This window comes from Oncorhynchus mykiss, chromosome 8, assembly GCF_057628025.1.
Source record: "Oncorhynchus mykiss isolate SJ-2025 chromosome 8, ASM5762802v1, whole genome shotgun sequence".
NCBI lineage: Eukaryota > Metazoa > Chordata > Actinopteri > Salmoniformes > Salmonidae > Oncorhynchus > Oncorhynchus mykiss.
Window position 1 is genome coordinate 11,426,503 of NC_143029.1, and position 21,076 is coordinate 11,447,578.

Here is a 21,076-nt window from a genome sequence, read left to right on the forward strand (position 1 = left end):
TGACTCTGAATCAAATAATACATTCTTGATAATGGCTTCATTATTTAAATAAGTTGTGTAATGCTTGGGCAAAAAACAAAATGTGCACCGGCACCCTTTGGGGTCCCCAGGACCGAGTTTGGGATTGCGGGCCCAGAGGCATCCTTCTCACAAACACAGTGGCGACCCGTCATTCTCGGCCCAACTTTTTTGAGCCCCAATTTGAGCCCCATTGTTTGCAAACAATGTAAAAATATATATATACACTACCGTTCCAAGGTTTGGGCTTACTTAGAAATGTTCTTGTTTTTGAAAGGAAAGCAAAAAATGTGTCCATTAAAATAACATCAAATTGATCAAAAATACAGTGTAGACATTGTTAATATTGTAAATGACTATTGTAGCTGGAAACAGCAGATTTTTTTTATGGAATATCTAAATAGGCGTACAGAGGCCCATTATCAGCAACCATCACTCCTGTGTTTCAATGGCACGTTGTGTTAGCTAATCCAAGTTTATCATTTTAAAATGCTAATTGATCGTTAGAAAACCCTTTTGTTATTATTTTAGCGCATCTGAAAACTGTTGTTCTGATTAAAGAAGCAAGAAAACTGGCCTTCTTTAAATTGGTTGAGTATCTGGAGCATCAGCATTTGTGTGTTCGATTACAGACTCCAAATGGCCAGAAACAAATAACTTTCTTCTGAAACTCGTCAGTCTACTCTTGTTCTGAGAAATGAAGGCTATTCCATGCGAGAAATTGCCAAGAAACTGAAGATATCGTACAACGCTGTGTACTACTCCCTTCACAGAACAACTGGCTCTAAACAGAATAGAAAGAGGAGTGGGAGGCCCCGGTGCACAACTGAGCAAGAAGACAAGTACGTTAGAGTGTCTAGTTTGAGAAACAGATGCCTCACAAGTCCTCAACTGGCAGCTCCATTAAATAACACCCGCAAAACATCAGTCTCAACTTCAACAGTGAAGAGGTGACTCCGGGTGCTGGCCTTCTAGGCAGTTGCAAAGAAAAAGCCATAACTCAGACTGGCCAATAAACGATTAAGATTGGCAAAAGAACACAGACACTGGACAGAGGAAATCTGCCTAGAAGGCCAGCATCCCGGAGTCGCCTCTCACTGATGACGTTGAGACTGGTGTTTTGCGGGTACTCTTTAATGAAGTGATCCCAAACTTTTGAACGGTAGTGTATGTCATTGAGTTAATAAAGCCACATACAAACATTACCTATTTTTTGTTTTCTTGAGTAAGGCAGCTCCAAAATGCAGGTGTTTAAGCCTAGCTCAGTGCTTTCTGTGGTGGTGGGGCAAGCCAGTAGAAAATATGGAGCGTTCCACCGTGATTGGCTCAGTGTTCAGTCACTCATGGGGACAATACATCACTGTCAAGTCTAAGGGCAGAGCTAGAAAATTCTAGCCCCTTGGGTACTGCCATAGAGTTAGATTAGAAGTGCCCATCCAAGAAGGCTCAAAGTCATTGGCCACAGGTAAAATTACTGGCCAAACGCTCTAACCACTAGGCTACCTGCTGCCCCAAGTGGCTATTTTCCAAGTTTAAAATGATAAACATTCAAAATTGGCCACACTGTTAATGAAGCATGATTTGTGCCGTACTCTCTCCGAACTGCGAAAACTTGACTTCAGTGAGTTCAATACAACTATGAAGTCAGGAATAAAGGAGCTCCGACTGGGAAAATTTGTTTTGAACGGTCATCCAACTCTGAATTGTAAATCCGGCCTCTTTCTAGAGCTACGACTTGAAGATCAATGACGTCATCATAATTCGACCTTGTTCCCAGTTGTTTTGAAAGCATCATAAATCCAGAGAATGACAGACTTTGATGACAAAATTTGCCCACGAAGGACCGTCACACCACTTTCCTGTTCAAGTGAGCACAGCACAACAAGGTGAGTCCAAAAATGTCTTGTATGCTGCTGAAATGATGTAATATGACAGGGAGATATGTATACTGTAGCTAAGAAAGTAATACTGTGTATGTTGTGTAGTAAGCTGTTAGTAGCCCATGTGCCTCACCCTAATAATTTGGTCTATTTACCCCTCTTAAGTTTTCCTACTGTTCTGACTCGGTGGTACACATGTAGCCTATAACCTGTTTTAGAGAAATGTAATCATTGAATATTCTAAGAGCTTTCATTGTCTGCTTTTATGCCCCCTGTATGTATCCTACCGTTCTGACTTAGTGTACAGGAAGAACACTGTAAGAACGGTGCATGTTCTGAATTCTGTCACTGTACATTTCAAAAGTGCTAAACAAATAGTTATATTGACTATGTCCATCCTCGCTCGCTTATGAATGTCATAATTGAAATTACGGATTGCCTCTTACACGCTTGTTGTCCCCTTACACCATAGCTTGTATATCTCAATTTGTCATTAGAAACTACATTTGTTTAAGCAGGTCAGCCATAACAGCCATGCTTTTTAAAAAGGCAGTAAATGAGGCTGAATGAACTGTTTCACTGCCAGAGAAGTCTCTGCTGATAGGCAGGTGTATCAGTGGTAAGGTTTTGGGACTGCTGTTGGGACAGCTTTATGTAGGTCCTAACAGTTTGTGGGCAGCATTTGTCACCGTTATGTTGCAATTAATGTATTCGTTAGTGTTGTGTTGTGTAGTGGCTTTGCTGTCATGCATTTTTTTGCCCCACCAAGATTTACATGCTAAAATTGCCACTGCACAAGCAAGCTGGTGACATTCTGTGACAATCTCAGTTCTATGCGAAGAGTGCAATTTTAAAATTGTTTTCAATTCCATAAATTTACTGATGTAAATCTTTTCTAATTACTGATTTTGTTCTTGTCATCTTTGAATTGTGGTATTTTTGTTAATTAAAAAAAAATCTAATCCGAATGACAGAACCGAAGTTGTCTCTGGGAAGAAATAAAGTTATTTATATTATATTTCTGAATGGATACAAAAATGGTTATAATCGCTTGTAATAAATATAGTGACTGTCCACCCATAGACTTTACTGATGCAGCGCTATTGAGACACGGGCTTTGAGACCATGCGGATACCGCTCCTACAGGTGGGCCAGCCAGCCACTTCCACACGCAGTTGGAAATCTAAGTTTCCAAGTGAATTGCTGCTTGGCTCGAGCTCTCGTTCCTTCTCTCCTCCGAGGAATGATGAGGTGATTCGGAGCACCAACAATGGGACCGAGCATGTATTGATGCTTGCCACGCAGAACCTAAACTCCAAAGCAACCCTGGACCTTCAGAACGTGGAGGAGAAGTAACTCCAAAACGTCTCGCTGTTTCAAGGATGTTCTTCCCAGATGTGCCTCTCTCAGCCATCAATTACGCGCTTGTGTTGGGAATAACGTGTCTGACGGTCTTCTGCAACTTCACCAAAAGTTCCTCTGAGTTTTCAGGTTGGGAAAGCATGCTTACCCCAGTCTAATTGATGCTGCGTTTGTTTTACCATTGTTGCCTATACTTGGTGTAATACATGCCGTATACTAGTTGTTTTAGGCTGGAACAAGTGAGGGCGATACATTGAGAAAATCCATATTGGGTGGTGGTGGTCAGGTGATAAATTCGCGGTCATCTGCACAGAAAGTATTTTGGGCTAGGCTACTATGTTTCAGATTTGCAGAGTTCCATGCGGATTGTTATTGGTTGTAGTTTTTACTACTTGTTTTGTAGTCTATGGGCCCCATTTGGCGTGTTACAACCTGCGTGTTTGCTTCAAATAAAAAAAACGTACGCTTTTAAAGGCACGCAGTAAGATGAAGGCATTTCAATCTACAAGGACCCATGAGCACCAACATGAGATGTTCATAGGAGCATGTCCAATTGGGTGTCAAGTGAAAACGAAGAATCTATTTTATTTGAGAAATGAAGGCATATATATATTTATATATATACTTTAATACACACACAGTGTGGGAAGTATTCAGACTGTTTCCTCATTTTGTTATGTTACAGTCTTATTCTAAAATTGATTCAATCGTTTTTTTCCCCCTCATCAATCTACACACAATACCTCATAATGACAAAGCAAAAACAGTTTTTTAGAAATGTTTGCTCATTTTTTACAAATAAAAAACGAAAATAAATAATTTACATAAGTACTCAGACCCTTTACTCAGCACTTTGTTGAAGCACCTTTGACTGCGATTACAGCATTGCGTCTTCTTGGGTATGACGCTATGATGCTTGGCACATCTGTATTTGTGTAGTTGTTCCCATTCTTCTCTGCAGATCCTCTCAAGCTCTGTCATGTTGGATGGGGAACGTTGCTGCACAGCTATTTTCAGGTCACTCCAGAGATGTTTGATTGGGTTCAAGTCCGGGCTCTGGCTGGGCACCTCAAGGACATTCAGACACTTGTCCCGAAGCCAGTAATGCGTTTTCTTGTCCGTGGACTTCACCCCAGTCCGTGGGGTGAAGTCTGTGCTGCTGAAAAATGTCCCCACAGCATGATAATGCCACGACCATGCTTCATCGTAGGGATGGTGCCAGGTTTTCTCCAGACGTGGTGCTTGGCATCCAGGCCAAAGAGTTCAATCTATGTTTCATCAGACTGAGAGTCTTTAGGTGCCTTTTGGCAAACTCCAAGCCAGTTGTCATGTGCCTTTTACTGAGGAGTGAGTGGCTTCCGTCTGGCTACTCTACCATAACAGCCTGATTGGTGGTGTTGCAGAGATGTCCTTTGGAAGCTTCTCCCATCTTCACAGAGGAACTTTAGAGCTCTGTTAAAGTGACCATTGAGTTATTGGTCACCTTCCTGACCAAGGCCTTTCTCCCCTAATTTTAGATTTTTAGATTCTTCAAAGTAGCCACCCTTTGCCGTGATGACAGCTTTGCACACTCTTGGCATTCTCTCAACCAGCTTCACCTGGAATGCTTTTCCAACAATCTTGAAAGAGTTCCCACATATGCTGAGCACTTGTTGGCTGCTTTTCCTTCACTCTGCGGTCCAACTCATCAAAAACCATCTCAATTGGGTTGAGGCCGGGTGATTGTGGGGGCCAGGTCATATGACAATATAATGCAGCACTCCATCACTCTAATTATTGGTCAAATAGCCTGGAGGTGTGTTGGGTCATTGTCCTGTTGAAAAACACATTTTAGTCCGACTAAGTGCAAACCAGATGGGATGGCGTATCGCTGCAGAATGCTGTGGTAGTCATGCTGGTTAAGTGTGTCTAGAATTCTAAATAAATCACTGATAGAGTCACCAGCAAAGCACCATCACACCTCCTCCATGCTTCATTGTGGGAACCACACATGCGGCAATCATCTGTTCACCTACTCTGTGTCTCACAAAGACACGGCGGTTGGAACCAAAAATCTAAAATTTGGACTCATCAGACCAAAGGACAGATTTCCACTCATCTAATGTCCATTGCTTTTGTTTCTTGGGCCAAACAAGTGTCTTCTTCTTATTGTTGTCCTTTAGTAGTGATTTCTTTGCAGCAGTTCGACCATGAAGGCCTGATTCACGCAGTCTCCTCTGAAGAGTTGATGTTGAGATGTGTCTGTTACTTGAACTCTGTGAAGCATTTATTTGGGCTGCAATTTCTGAGGCTGGTAACTGTAAATAACTTATCCTCTGCAGCAGAGGAAACTCTGGGTCTTCGTTTCCTGTGGCGGTCCTCATGAGAGTCAGTTTCATCATAGCGTCTGATGGTTTTTGCGTCTGCACTTGAAGAAACTTGACATTTTGAAATTGAAATTTTCCAGATTGATTGACCTTCATGTCTTAAAGTAATGATGGACTGTCGTTTCTCTTTGCTTATTTGAGCTGTTCTAGCCATAGTATGGACTTGGTCTGTTACCAAATAGGGCTTTCTTCTGTATACCACCCCCTTGTCACAACACAACTGATTGGCTCAAACACATTAAGAAGGAAAGAAATTCCACAAATTAACATTTAACAAGACACACCTGTTAATTGAAATGCATACCAGGTGACTACCTCATGAAGCTGGTTGAGAGAATGCCAAGAGAGTGCAAAGCTGTCATCAAGGCAAAGGGTGACTACTTTGAAGAATCTCAGATATAAAATATATTTTGATTTGTTTAACACTTTGGTTACTACATAATTCCATATCTGTTATTTCATAGTTTCAATTATTCTACAATGTAGAAAATAGTAAAATAAAGAAAACTGCCTCTGGAAGCATCGTCAGCACAATAACTTTTCGTCGGGAGCTCCAAGAAAAGGGTTTTCATGGCTGAGCAGCCGCACACAAGCCTAAGATCACCATGCGCAATGCCAAGCGTCGGCTGGAGTGGTGTAAAGCTCGCCGCCATAAGACTCTGGAGCAGTGGAAACACGTTCTCTGGAGTGATGAATCACGCTTTACCATCTGGCAGTCCGACGGACAAATTAGGGTTTGGCGGATCCCAGGAGAACGCTACCTACCCCAATGCATAGTGCCAACTGTAAAGTTTGGCGGATGAGGAATAATGATCTGGGGCTGTTTTTCATGGTTCGGGCTAGGCCTCTTTGTTCCAGTGAAGGGAAATCTTAACGCTACAGCATACAATGACATTCTTGACGATTCTGTGCTTCCAACTTTGTGGCAACAATTTGGGGAAGGCTCTTTCCTGTTTCAGCATGACATGTGCAAAGTAAGGTCCGTACAGAAATGGTTTGTCGAGATCGGTGTGGAAGAACTTGACTGGCCTGCACAGAGCACTGACCTCAATCCCATCGAACACCTTTGGGATGAATTAGAATGCAGGGCCATGCCTAATTGCCCAACATCAGTGCCGCTCTCACTAATGTTCTTGTGGCTGAATGGAAGCAAGTCCCCGCAGCAATGTTCCAACATCTAGTGGAATGCCTTCCCAGAAGAGTGGAGGCTGTTATAGCAACAAAGGTGGGACCAACTCCATATTAATGCCCATGATTTTGGAATGAGATGTTCGACAAGCAGGTGTCCACATACTTTTGGTCATGTCGTGTAGCTATATACAGAACAGTACACTAAAGAAAAGTAGAGTACAGTAGAGCACACTATAGTGGAGTACAGTGTAAGGTGCTGTTTTGCACTGTACTCTACTGTAATGTACTAAACATGTGTAATTTACTGTACTGAACTCTAGAGTGATATCCAATCTTGTGACCAACCAAATGTGGTCTTGTTTGGTGGTGGAGCTCATTCCAATGACAGCCCGTGTGTAGAATAAAACCCAAATATGCAAAACAACAACCAAAAGCATGTAGCATATGACTTTGTGTACCTATTCAGGATACATCACCATGTAGAGAAGGACATTCATAATTATTCACTTCAGTATAGTACAGATCAGGGACCCATGTTACAATTCCGTTACCATAATTATGTTAGAGGATGTAAATTCACTTCACCTACTGTCGTACAATAACCAAAATAAATGTGTCAAATTCAAGGTGTTGTGTCATAGCTGACACCCAATTATTTCTGCAGGCGCCTTTGAATCTTAATTCGTAGTCGTTATTTTAAGAGATTTTGGAAAATGTGGTTTGCAATAAAAACCGAGGGAGATTTGACCCTAATTCTGACATTTTCTGTACAGCCTAAATTGTTCAAAGCAGTCCTAGAGTTGTATGGTTTGTTAAACTTTGAAATCAGTGTTTTTTTTTGTTTGGCATCCATTTTTTAAGTGAAAAATGTAATTTCCCATGTGCATGCCTTCAAAGAGTGGCCCACCAAAACAAACGTAAACGATGGTGATATCCCGTCCCATGGCTATTCAAGGAATGACATTTCATAGAGCAATGTCACTATTTTTTTTTTTTATAGCTACGGAATTCTTCAAATTCTACGACAACAAAGCCATAAATAATGTTTTTTTGTTGTTATTATACGATATAGAGTTGTACTAACCTCAACATCCTATGAATTTACAGGAAATGTTACACTGTGGCTTTAAACATGCTGAAAGCCTCATGTGCCTTGGTCTGTGTGTCATGGCACTTCTTGTTTTGCTACTTGTCAATAGCCCACATGCTTTTGCTGTTGCCAGTGCCTCGATATCAGTTATTGTAGGCCTGTTTTCATTAGCCCAGTACTCAAACGCACTGACATTTGTAAAAAGCACATTTAACTTCCTGATCATGCTTGTAGATAAAGACATGTCAGAATGGTGTTAATGTTTTACTACATAAAAGATTATACTACTACCTCACCCAGTTGGGAATAACCCACATTCTTTGTACTTCCGAGACATGTTGAGAATATTTCAAGAGCATTGACAGACATGGACATATACAGACATGGACATATACAGACATGGACATATACAGACATGGACATATACAGACATGGACATATACAGACATGTGAATGTTTCCTTGTTATTTAAAACTGAAGCAGTATTTCTGACAGTTCTTTAGGCCTACATGTGTTTTATCTACTTAATATCCTTGCACGTTTTCTTTATATCTACAGAATAATGCCATTCGATAAAGCACACGCCCTTACTGTCATGGTCTATTGTAATGAATGGAAAAGTCTCTCGTTTGAGATTGGAGGCTTCAGTGATTCTCTAGCCCCCAGCCTAGACCAGCCCTCTAAGCAGCAGCAGGGCTGGAAGTTTTGTTTACTGTGTCATAAACCAGGAGGAGAGCTTTGTGTCAATGTGAATTGGCTTCTAATGGGTCTCCTAATGCTTGTAAATGAGCAGACAAATGCCTGACTGGGGCCAAGGTGTGAAAGAGCAGATGTGTTAAGTTAACGTGTGCGTGAGTGCCTGTTGCTTAGGCGATTGCTCTGTCATTACCTCTCAAAATGCTGATAACTTTGCATTTTGAGTTTGTTCAACTCTATATTGTCCAGAAATAGATTGAGTCAATGGATGGGACTAATACAACCTCACAGAAAACATGTTACTAAAACCGGTTTAGTCTAGATTTAATGTCGGGACAGCTTTTTAGATTTTACCTTTATTTAACTAGGCAAGTCAATAAGAACAAATTCTTATTTTCAATGACCGCTTAGGAACAGTGGGTTAACTGCCTTGTTCAGGGGCAGAATTACATATTTTTACCTTGTCAGCTCAGGGATTCGAACAGCTTTATGAATATCATGGGTTAGACTCCATTATCGAAACATTGGGTTAATTTTAAATTTGCAGGAGTTAATTTTAAATTTGTTCCTTTGGGCCGGGCATGGGAAAGGAAACATCATTGTCATATATGTCCCTTCATTCCTGGTTCCTAAACTCTTAAGTTATATTAGGTACAGGGCCGGGGGTTCGGAAACGTGTTTGCTCACCAGGACCACTGCAACCCAACATACCAATGCAAATACTGCTGACTTGGCCGCATTCAATTCAACGTGAATTAAGAAAAGAATCCTGCTCTCAAATACCTTCTCGGGGACTGAAAGACAACTTTAGCAATCAGGCACATTCTTGGCCAACTGGCATCTCCTTGGAGACCAAGGACCAAGCCTTTGATTGACATCTGCCTGCTGAGCTGAGGACAGTGACAGAAGTGGCTGATTTGAGACCCTACATCTGTCATTGAGAGGAGATGGTCATCTCTAGGCCTAGCCTACATCTGCAGGGAGGAGAGGCTAGACGTTCTGTCTCGTGGTCTGAAGCTGTAACTCAATTGTAATTAATGGTTTTCTTTCTTGTATAGGGATAGGTTTCCAGTTACTTTCACTGTTACTCTTAAGCCTATCGTGTCGTCAAGGGTCATAAAAGAGAGGAGATCATTAAGGCTTGAATCCTAATGCGCTTCAGTCAAATGCTTTTTCAAATCTCCCATTGACTTTAATGAACAATTTACTCTTAAGTCCAATGTATGTGCACTTACAGTTGGAGTCGGAAGTTTACATACACTTAGGTTGGAGTCATTAAAAATAATTTTTCAACCACTCCACAAATGTGTACTTAACAAACTATAGTTTTGGCAAGTCGGTTAGGACATATACTTCGTGCATGATGAGGTATTTTTCCAACAATTGTTTACAGACAGATTATTTAACCTATAATTCACTGTATCACAATTCCGGGGGGTCAGAAGTTTACATTCACTAAGTTGACTGTGCCTTTAAACAGCTTGTAAAATTACAGAAAATTATGTCATGGCTTTAGAAGCTTCTGATGGGCTAATTGACATTATTTCAGTGTACCTGTGGATGTATTTCAAGGCCTACCTTCAAACTCAGTGCCTCTTTGCTTGACATCACGGGAAAATCAAAACAAATCAGCCAAGACCTCAGAAAAAAATTGTAGACCTCCACAAGTTTGGTTCATCCTTGGGAGCAATTTCCAAATGCCTGAAGGTACCACGTTCATCTGTACAAACAATAGTATGCAAGTATAAACACCATGGGGCCACTCAGCCATCATACCACTCAGGAGGCATTCTGTCTCCCAGAGATGAAGGTACTTAGGTGCGAAAAGTGCAAATCAATCCCAGAACAACAGCAAAGGACCTTGTGAAGATGCTGGAGGAAACAGGTACAAAATGATCTATATTCACAGTAAAATGAGTCCTATATCGACATAACCTGAAAGGCTGCTCAGCAAGGAAGAAGCCACTGCTCCAAAACCGCCATAAAAAAGCCAGAATACAGTTTGCAACTGCACATGGGGACAAAGATCGTACTTTTTGGAGAAAAAAATTGACAAAAATAGAACTGTTTGGCCATAATGACCATCGTTATGTTTGGAGGAAAAAGGGGGAGGCTTGCAAGCCGAAGAACACCATCCCAACCGTGAAGCACGTGGGTGGTAGCCTCATGTTGTGGGGGTGCTTTGCTGCAGGAGGACTGGTTCCCTTCACAAAATAGATGGCATCATGAGAAGATAATTTTGTGGATATATTAAAGAAACATCTCAAGACATCAGTTAAAGCTTAGTCACAAATGGGTCTTCCAAATGGACAATGACCCCAAGCATACTTCCAAGGTTGTGGCAAAATGGCTTAAGGACAACAAAGTCAAGGTATTGGAGTGGCCATCACAAAGCCCTGACCTCAATCCTTTGGAAAATGTGTGGGTAGAACTGAAAAAGCTGGGAATTTTTGCTAGGATTAAATGACAGGAATTGTGAAAAACTACATTTAAATGTACGTGGCTAAGATGTATGTAAACTTCCGACTTCAACTGTATCTCAAGTTAGGCTCTAAGGGAAGCCATATGGAAGAGAACTTCAAGAAGAGAGGTCATGATGGTCAGTCCATCTACATAAGGGCTCTCCAACCCTGTTCCTGGAGAGCTACCGTCCAGTAGGTTTTCACTCCAATCCTGTTCCCGGTGAGCTCCCGTCCGGTAGGTTTACACTCCAATCCTGTTCCTGGAGAGCTACCGTCCAGTAGGTTTTCACTCCAACCCTAATCTTGCGTTCCTGATTTATAATAATTAGCTGGTTGATTAGCTGAATCAGTTTAGTTACAATTGGGGTTGGTTTGAAAACCTACAGGAGGGACGTGCCGGGAGGTAGAGGAAATGGTGACTGCTTGCATCTGAAAGAGTGGTAGAGGGAGTGTGTGATAGTGAATGGAAAATAGTGAAATCAGAGAATAGAACAAAATTAGTAGAAGTTGTAGTAGAAGACAAAGACCTGTCCAATAATGCATTTCTTATTGGACTGTGTTTTTTGGACAAGGAGATTCATTTGGGAAATCCATTTTGTAATATCAAGGACTGTGAAGAAAGCAAACTTGTCCATGTGAGAATGTCAGAGCAGGGCACCTGCCAAAGGAGTTATAGTTGAATTCTCGTTGGATATCGACAATGAGTACCTTAGTCAGAAAATCCCAGGAGTGGTCTGTGCACGTCGCCTCATCCGTATGGTAAATGGAAGGAGAAAAGCCTGTGGATATTATTGTTGTTTGAGGAGACTCTACCGGAATATGTGAGGTATGCCGTGAGAGCATTTGCATCCAAACCATTACAGTGTGGAAATTGTAAAGGATATGGTCACGTGTCAAATGTTTGCAGACGGGAGAAGTATGATATTGAAGAATCTGTGAATGGAATGGTTGCAACTGTGGTGGGGATCATACTCCAGACTTCCTTGAGTGTCCTGTTAGGGTGAAGGAGGTCGGGGTGTGAAGGATCAGGGCTGCACAGCGGATCTCCTATGTGGAGGAGGTGAAGAGAGTGGAAGGGGCAAGAGGCCACAGTGTGGAAGTTATGGTGGTAGATGCATTGCAACCAGTTGATAGTTTTGGATACACTCATTGTGAAGAAGGTTGATTTTGTGCCATTTATAGCCACCGTGCTTAATTGTACAGCACAAGTGTCTAAGAAGTCCAAGAAGCTGGATATCATATCTGCAGCTGAGAACGTTTTGGAGCTCCAAGACTTTTGTCGCTAGGAAATGTCTCGCCCTCACAGGAAGCTTCTGAGCATGTGTTGAGACCTGATAAGAATGATTTCTTACTGAAAAGCAGGTTGATTTCCTTACAGAAAAGCAGGTTGAATGTTTTTTTTGTTTGGTAGCTTGTATGATATTTTATTTATTTTTACCCAAATGTTTTCATTTCTTGGAATCCTTATTATCCACCTGCACAGTAGGTGGCAGAATGCTGCAGAAGAAACCTACAGGAGGATAGCTCTCCAGGAACAGGGTTGGAGTTAAAACCTACAGGAGGATAGCTCTCCAAAAACAGGGTTGGTGTTAAAACCTACAGGAGGATAGCTCTCCAGGAACAGGGTTGGAGGTAAAACCTATGGGAGGGTAGCTCTCCAGGAACAGGGTTGGAGTTAAAACTTACAGGAGGATAGCTCTCCAGGAACAGGGTTGGAGTTAAAAACCTACAGGAGGATAGCTCTCCAGGAACAGGGTTGGAGTTAAAACCTACATGAGGATAGCTCTCCAGGAACAGGGTTGGAGTTAAAACCTATGGGAGGGTAGCTCTCCAGGAACAGGGTTGGAGTTAAAACCTATGGGAGGGTAGCTCTCCAGGAACAGGGTTGGAGTTAAAACCTACATGAGGATAGCTTTCCAGGAACAGGGTTGGAGTTAACCTACATGAGGATAGCTCTCCAGGAACAGGGTTGGAGTTAAAACCTACAGGAGGATAGCTCTCCAGGAACAGGGTTGGAGTTAAAACCTACAGGAGGATAGCTCTCCAGGAACAGGGTTGGAGAGCACTGATCTAGATTCTAGATTTGCATTGTCTTCTAGATTTGCATTGTCTTCTAGATTTGCATTGTCTTCTAGATTTGCAATGTCTTCTAGATTCTTAATTTGCATTGTCTTTTCCAGCCGTTTATACATCCCAGTTGCGGGATTCTTCAGCTGCTTTGGGTTTTGTGTACATATAACCAGTGCATATCAGTGCTAGTCATGCATTTCCAGTTGTCATAATGTCACGTCCGCTCTTCAAGAAGAGAAACCTAGAAATCATGGCTAAACCAGTACTGACTGAATGTTATTTTAAATAGACTCAGACTATCTCATTTAATTATTTCATTCACCCTAGATATAAAAACAAATGTCAGTGGTAGGTGATTGAGTTCTCACTCTCTCTTATCACCTCTATCATTCCAACACACAGCTGCCTGAATGACTAATTAAAAGTGAGGAGTGAGCGTTTCATGTGAAAGACCCCCCTGGCTATGAGCTAGCTCTTTAACTCTAGCAGAGTAATAAAATACCTTTATCTTATCTCATGCTTGGGGAATTAGAATCATCATCATGATCAGTACTTGAATCATAGTGCTTGAAGCCAGGTCCTTCTAACCCAGCAAAACAGTGGAATTTTAAAGGGATAGTCCATCCAAATTCCAACTACAGATAGTTTTTATTTTTATTTCACCTTTATTTAACCAGGTAGGCTAGTTGAGAACAAGTTCTCATTTGCAACTGCGACCTGGCCAATATAAAGCAAAGCAGTGTGACACAAACAACAACACAGAGTTACACATGGAGTAATCAATTAACAAGCCAATAACACAATAAACAAGTCAATAACACAGTAGAAAAATAAAGTCTATATACAGTGTGTGCAAAAGGCATGAGGAGGTAGGCAATAAATAGGCCATAGGAGCGAATAGTTACAATTTAGCAGATTAACACTGGAGTGATACATTTATTTTAATTTGATTTATTTCACCATTATTTAACCAGGTAGGCCAGTTGAGAACACCTTTATTTAACCAGGTAGGCCAGTTGAGAACACCTTTATTTTTATAAGGCCAGAGGGGGTGTAGCATATGGCCAATATACTATCGTTCCCAAGATGGCATAGCAGTTCAGACGTATTTTTGTCCTCGTCCTGTCGTGTCCCGTATATATATATATATATATATATATATATATATATATATATATATATATATATATATATATACAGTGCCTTGCGAAAGTATTCGGCCCCCTTGAACTTTGCGACCTTTTGCCACATTTCAGGCTTCAAACATAAAGATATAAAACTGTATTTTTTTGTGAAGAATCAACAACAAGTGGGACACAATCATGAAGTGGAACGACATTTATTGGATATTTCAAACTTTTTTAACAAATCAAAAACTGAAAAATTGGGCGTGCAAAATTATTCAGCCCCCTTAAGTTAATACTTTGTAGCGCCACCTTTTGCTGCGATTACAGCTGTAAGTCGCTTGGGGTATGTCTCTATCAGTTTTGCACATCGAGAGACTGAATTTTTTTCCCATTCCTCCTTGCAAAACAGCTCGAGCTCAGTGAGGTTGGATGGAGAGCATTTGTGAACAGCAGTTTTCAGTTCTTTCCACAGATTCTCGATTGGATTCAGGTCTGGACTTTGACTTGGCCATTCTAACACCTGGATATGTTTATTTTTGAACCTTTCCATTGTAGATTTTGCTTTATGTTTTGGATCATTGTCTTGTTGGAAGACAAATCTCCGTCCCAGTCTCAGGTCTTTTGCAGACTCCATCAGGTTTTCTTCCAGAATGGTCCTGTATTTGGCTCCATCCATCTTCCCATCAATTTTAACCATCTTCCCTGTCCCTGCTGAAGAAAAGCAGGCCCAAACCATGATGCTGCCACCACCATGTTTGACAGTGGGGATGGTGTGTTCAGCTGTGTTGCTTTTACGCCAAACATAACGTTTTGCATTGTTGCCAAAAATTCAATTTTGGTTTCATCTGACCAGAGCACCTTCTTCCACATGTTTGGTGTGTCTCCCAGGTGGCTTGTGGCAAACTTTAAACGACACTTTTTATGGATATCTTTAAGAAATGGCTTTCTTCTTGCATAAAGGCCAGATTTGTGCAATATACGACTGATTGTTGTCCTATGGACAGAGTCTCCCACCTCAGCTGTAGATCTCTGCAGTTCATCCAGAGTGATCATGGGCCTCTTGGCTGCATCTCTGATCAGTCTTCTCCTTGTATGAGCTGAAAGTTTAGAGGGACGGCCAGGTCTTGATAGATTTGCAGTGGTCTGATACTCCTTCCATTTCAATATTATCGCTTGCACAGTGCTCCTTGGGATGTTTAAAGCTTGGGAAATCTTTTTGTATCCAAATCCGGCTTTAAACTTCTTCACAACAGTATCTCGGACCTGCCTGGTGTGTTCCTTGTTCTTCATGATGCTCTCTGCGCTTTTAACGGACCTCTGAGACTATCACAGTGCAGGTGCATTTATACGGAGACTTGATTACACACAGGTGGATTGTATTTATCATCATTAGTCATTTAGGTCAACATTGGATCATTCAGAGATCCTCGCTGAACTTCTGGAGAGAGTTTGCTGCACTGAAAGTAAAGGGGCTGAATAATTTTGCACGCCCAATTTTTCAGTTTTTGATTTGTTAAAAAAGTTTGAAATATCCAATAAATGTCGTTCCACTTCATGATTGTGTCCCACTTGTTGTTGATTCTTCACAAAAAAATACAGTTTTATATCTTTATGTTTGAAGCCTGAAATGTGGCAAAAAGTCGCAAAGTTCAAGAGGGCCGAATACTTTCGCAAGGCACTGTATATATATATATATATATATATATATATATATATATATATATATATATATATTTGCAACTTCTTATTTTTCACATTTTTAATTTTCCAAAAACTCATCTTCAGAACACTCTCCTGCAATCCGCTTCACCAATTTATATTTATATAAAAAAGTATTATTTACCTCAGATCTGTAATCCTCCGAGAGGCTAGCCAGAAATTAGCCAGAAGCTAGCCGGGAGCTAGCCAGAAGCTGGTCCAGAAGCTACTCTGAAGCTGGTTCAGAAGCTAGTTCAGAAGCTAGTTAGCTTATTTACTGGCTAATCGTTAGTACTCAGCTAACCACGGTTTGTGGTCATCGGCTGTCCTTTGGCTCGAGAATCTATCGACAGTTTTGTACAGTGCAGCGCAGCGCGGCTCGGAACGGAACATACCGGACCAATTTTTCTCTCCATGTCCCTGGATTTCGGCCGCTGGCTCTGGACATCCATACCTGGATCTCACAGCTAGCTAGCTGCTATCCGTGTGACTATCGGCTTTCGTCGATTCCGGAGCTAACATCAATTGTTCCGGAGCTAGCCAGCTGAAGAGTTCCATCAATCACTCCTGGGCTGCAGTCACCTATCCGGACCCGTTTTGCTGCCTACGCGGAGCCCCACCGGGCCTTCACAGCTGGACTGCCGACGTTGTCTACCCGAGGGAATTGTCCGGCTGGCTCCTCCGGCGCAACGTTGCCTGGGCGCCCATCTGCGGCCTGCTAGCCGTTGGCTATCTTATAGGCTGCTATCTGAATAGACAATCGGACAATTTTTATTTTATTTTTATTTATTTTTCTTCTTGGGCCTCTATAACTATATCTATTGTTTTTATTTTTGTAGTTGTGTGATTTGGATTAATCCCCTCTACCACACGGAAACCCACTAATCTACTGACGGAACGCAAGAGTTGGCTAATAACAGACCTCCATCCTATGCTAGCTTGCTCCTATGCTAGCTTGCTACCGATTTAGCTGTCTAAATCGCCGTGACCCCCAACCAACCTCTCCACTCACTGGACCCTTTTGATCACTCGACTGAGCATGCCTCTCCTTAATGTCAATATGCCTTGTCCATTGCTGTTCTGGTTAGTGTTTATTGGCTTATTTCTCTGTAGAGCCTCTAGTCCTGCTCATTATACCTTATCCAACCTATTAGGTCCACCACCCACACATGCAATGACATCTCCTGGTTTCAATGATGTTTCTAGAGACAATATCTCTCTCTTCATCACTCAATACCTAGGTTTACCTCCACTGTATTCACATCCTACCTTACCTTTGTCTGTACATTATACCTTGATGCTATTTTATCGCCCCCAGAAACCTCCTTTTACTCTCTGTTCCAGACGTTCTAAACGACCAATTCTTATTGCTTTTAGCCGCACCCTTATTCTACTCCTACTCTGTTCCTCTGGCGATGTAGAGGTGAATCCAGGCCCTGCAGTGCCTAGCTCCACTCCTATTCCCCAGGCGCTCTCTTTTGACGACTTCTGTAACCGTAATAGCCTTGGTTTCATGCATGTTAACATTAGAAGCCTCCTCCCTAAGTTTGTTCTATTCACTGCTTTAGCACACTCTGCCAACCCGGATGTTCTAGCTGTGTCTGAATCCTGGCTTAGGAAGACCACCAAAAATTCAGACATTTATTTCCAAACTACAACATTTTCAGACAAGATAGAACTGCCAAAGGGGGCGGTGTTGCAATCTACTGCAAAGATAGCCTGCAGAGTTCTGTCCTACTATCCAGGTCTGTACCCAAACAATTTGAACTTCTACTTTTAAAAATCGACCTCTCTAAAAACAAGTCTCTCACCGCTGCCGCCTGCTATAGACCACCCTCTGCCCCCAGCTGTGCTCTGGACACCATATGTGAACTGATTGCCCCCCATCTATCTTCAGAGCTTGTGCTGCTAGGCGACCTAAACTGGAACATGCTTAACACCCCAGCCCTCCTACAATCTAAACTTGATGCCCTCAACCTCACACAAATTATCAATGAACCTACCAGGTACCTCCCCAAAGCCTTAAACACGGGCACCCTCATAGATATCATCCTAACCAACTTGCCCTCTAAATACACCTCTGCTGTTTTCAACCAAGATCTCAGCGATCACTGCCTCATTGCCTGCATCCGTAATGGGTCAGCGGTCAAACGACCTCCACTCATCACTGTAAAACGCTCCCTGAAACACTTCAGCGAGCAGGCCTTTCTAATCGATCTGGCCGGGGTATCCTGGAAGGATATTGATCTCATCCCGTCAGTAGAGGATGCCTGGATATTTTTTTTTAAATGCCTTCCTAACCATCTTAAATAAACATGCCCCATTCAAGAAATGTAGAACCAGGAACAGATATAGCCCTTGGTTCTCCCCAGACCTGACTGCCCTTAACCAACACAAAAACATCCTATGGCGTTCTGCATTAGCATCGAACAGCCCCCGTGATATGCAGCTGTTCAGGGAAGCTAGAAACCATTATACACAGGCAGTTAGAAAAGCCAAGGCTAGCTTTTTCAAGCAGAAATTTGCTTCCTGCAACACTAACTCAAAAAAGTTCTGGGACACTGTAAAGTCCATGGAGAATAAGAACACCTCCTCCCAGCTGCCCACTGCACTGAAGATAGGAAACACTGTCACCACTGATAAATCCACCATAATTGAGAATTTCAATAAGCATTTTTCTATGGCTGGCCATGCTTTTCACCTGGCTACTCCTACCCCGGTCAACAGCACTGCACCCCCCTCAACAACTCGCCCAAGCCTTCCCAATTCTCCTTCTCCCAAATCTGCTAAGCTGATGTTCTGAATGAGCTGCAAAATCTGGACCCCTACAAATCAGCCGGGCTAGACAATCTGGACCCTTTCTTTCTAAAATGATCTGCCAAAATTGTTGCCACCCCTATTACTAGCCTGTTCAACCTCTCTTTCGTGTCGTCTGAGATTCCCAAAGATTGGAAAGCAGCTGCGGTCATCCTCCTCTTCAAAGGGGGTGACACTCTTGACCCAAACTGCTACAGACCTATATCTATCCTACCATGCCTTTCTAAGGTCTTCGAAAGCCAAGTCAACAAACAGATTACCGACCATTTCGAATCTCACCATACCTTCTCTGCTATGCAATCTGGTTTCAGAGCTGGTCATGGGTGCACCTCAGCCACGCTCAAGGTCCTAAATGATATCTTAACCGCCATCGATAAGAAACATTACTGTGCAACCGTATTCATTGATCTGGCCAAGGCTTTCGACTCTGTCAATCACCACATCCTCATCGGCAGACTCGACAGCCTTGGTTTCTCAAATGATTGCCTCGCCTGGTTCACCAACTACTTCTCTGATAGAGTTCAGTGTGTCAAATCGGAGGGTCTGCTGTCCGGACCTCTGGCAGTCTCTATGCGGGTGCCACAGGGTTCAATTCTTGGACCGACTCTCTTCTCTGTATACGTCAATGAGGTCGCTCTTGCTGCTGGTGAGTCTCTGATCCACCTCTACGCAGACGACACCATTCTGTATACTTCTGGCCCTTCTTTGGACACTGTGTTAACAACCCTCCAGGCAAGCTTCAATGCCATACAACTCTCCTTCCGTGGCCTCCAATTGCTCTTAAATACAAGTAAAACTAAATGCATGCTCTTCAACCGATCGCTACCTGTACCTACCCGCCTGTCCAACATTACTACTCTGGACGGCTCTGACTTAGAATACGTGGACAACTACAAATACTTAGGTGTCTGGTTAGACTGTAAACTCTCCTTCCAGACCCATATCAAACATCTCCAATCCAAAATTAAATCTAGAATTGGCTTCCTATTTCGCAACAAAGCATCCTTCACTCATGCTGCCAAACATACCCTTGTAAAACTGACCATCCTACCAATCCTTGACTTTGGCGATGTCATTTACAAAATAGCCTCCAATACCCTACTCAACAAATTGGATGCAGTCTATCACAGTGCAATCCGTTTTGTCACCAAAGCCCCATATACTACCCACCATTGCGACCTGTACGCTCTCGTTGGCTGGCCCTCGCTTCATACTCGTCGCCAAACCCACTGGCTCCATGTCATCTACAAGACCCTGTTAGTTAAAGTCCCCCCTTATCTCAGCTCGCTGGTCACCATTGCATGTCCCACCTGTAGCACACGCTCCAGCAGGTATATCTCTCTAGTCACCCCCAAAAGCAATTCTTTCTTTGGCCGCCTCTCCTTCCATTTCTCTGCTGCCAATGACTGGAACGAACTACAAAAATCTCTGAAACTGGAAACACTTTTTTTTGGGAGAACCAGTGTGGCATGTGACCCCAGCTGCAGAAGTATTCCTCCCAATGCTTTTGGTGTCACCCAGCCCAAAGCATTAAAAAGGGTTGCATCATAGGTCTCTATTATTGACCCACCAGGGTGTTACAGTGAAAACTCTCCCCTCTCTCTCTTTCTGTGTCTCGTAAACCTGTGGCCTAGAGACCCATTTAACCTCAGTCAATGGCTGTTAAAGTGTCACGGGGTCAACAAAGGTCAAACCATCCTAGCTAATGTGTGTGTGTGTGGCAGGAAGGCTAAACATCCATCTTGCCTTCCTATGTCTCTCCTCTCTGCTATTGATGTGAGAGTACATAAAGTGGAGAGTTTTGTGTTTTTATCCACAATTTCCAAAGGAGGCCACCCAAATCTTAGTGTTTTGTCTGGTTTGGTTGCGTTCCTGTTATTAAATGAGATGTCTGATAATACAAAGCTTTATTGGTTTCTTTTGTACGTGGGTAGGCAGGCAGTAGCAATATCCCACTTGGAGAGCATGCTAACCTACTGTAACCCCACCTGGGACCTCCATGTAGACCCAGCATGGTCTTCTTTACAAGACAGTCACTCCATTGTTGCTTTGTGTTTACCCCCATTGTTGTCGCGTTAGCTCTGAAATGCTAACTTAGTGAGCGTTTCACACAAAGGCTGACCCTCTTGTGCCGGGCTAGGGTTGCGTCGGGGACACTTTGTTTGGCTCGGCCAGGGCAGTCGGGCCATGGGTCACACTTGTATTATGAAAATGCTTCTCACACCGCTATCAAAGGTGTCTAGGGGTTTTTACTGGATGGAGTTGAGACAGCGAGACACTTTGGCTTGTATAGTTATTCACTTGGTCTATAAAGGCAGTGTGGCTGGCTGGAGTTGGGGGCACTAAAAAGTTTAGACTT

At 42.5% G+C, this 21,076-nt stretch overlaps 1 protein-coding gene across 1 annotated transcript in view; it reads left to right on the forward strand.

The window, feature by feature from the left end:
- The first annotated feature begins 3,069 nt into the window (after positions 1–3,069).
- Positions 3,070–21,076, forward strand: part of LOC110529360 (protein eva-1 homolog C) — a 204,166-nt gene continuing 186,159 nt past the window's right edge. Inside the window, exon 1 of the mRNA XM_036984740.2 lies at positions 3,070–3,389. Within this exon, the coding sequence (XP_036840635.2) occupies positions 3,281–3,389 (109 nt within the window). The 5' untranslated portion in view covers positions 3,070–3,280. The remainder of the gene's footprint in view (positions 3,390–21,076) is intronic.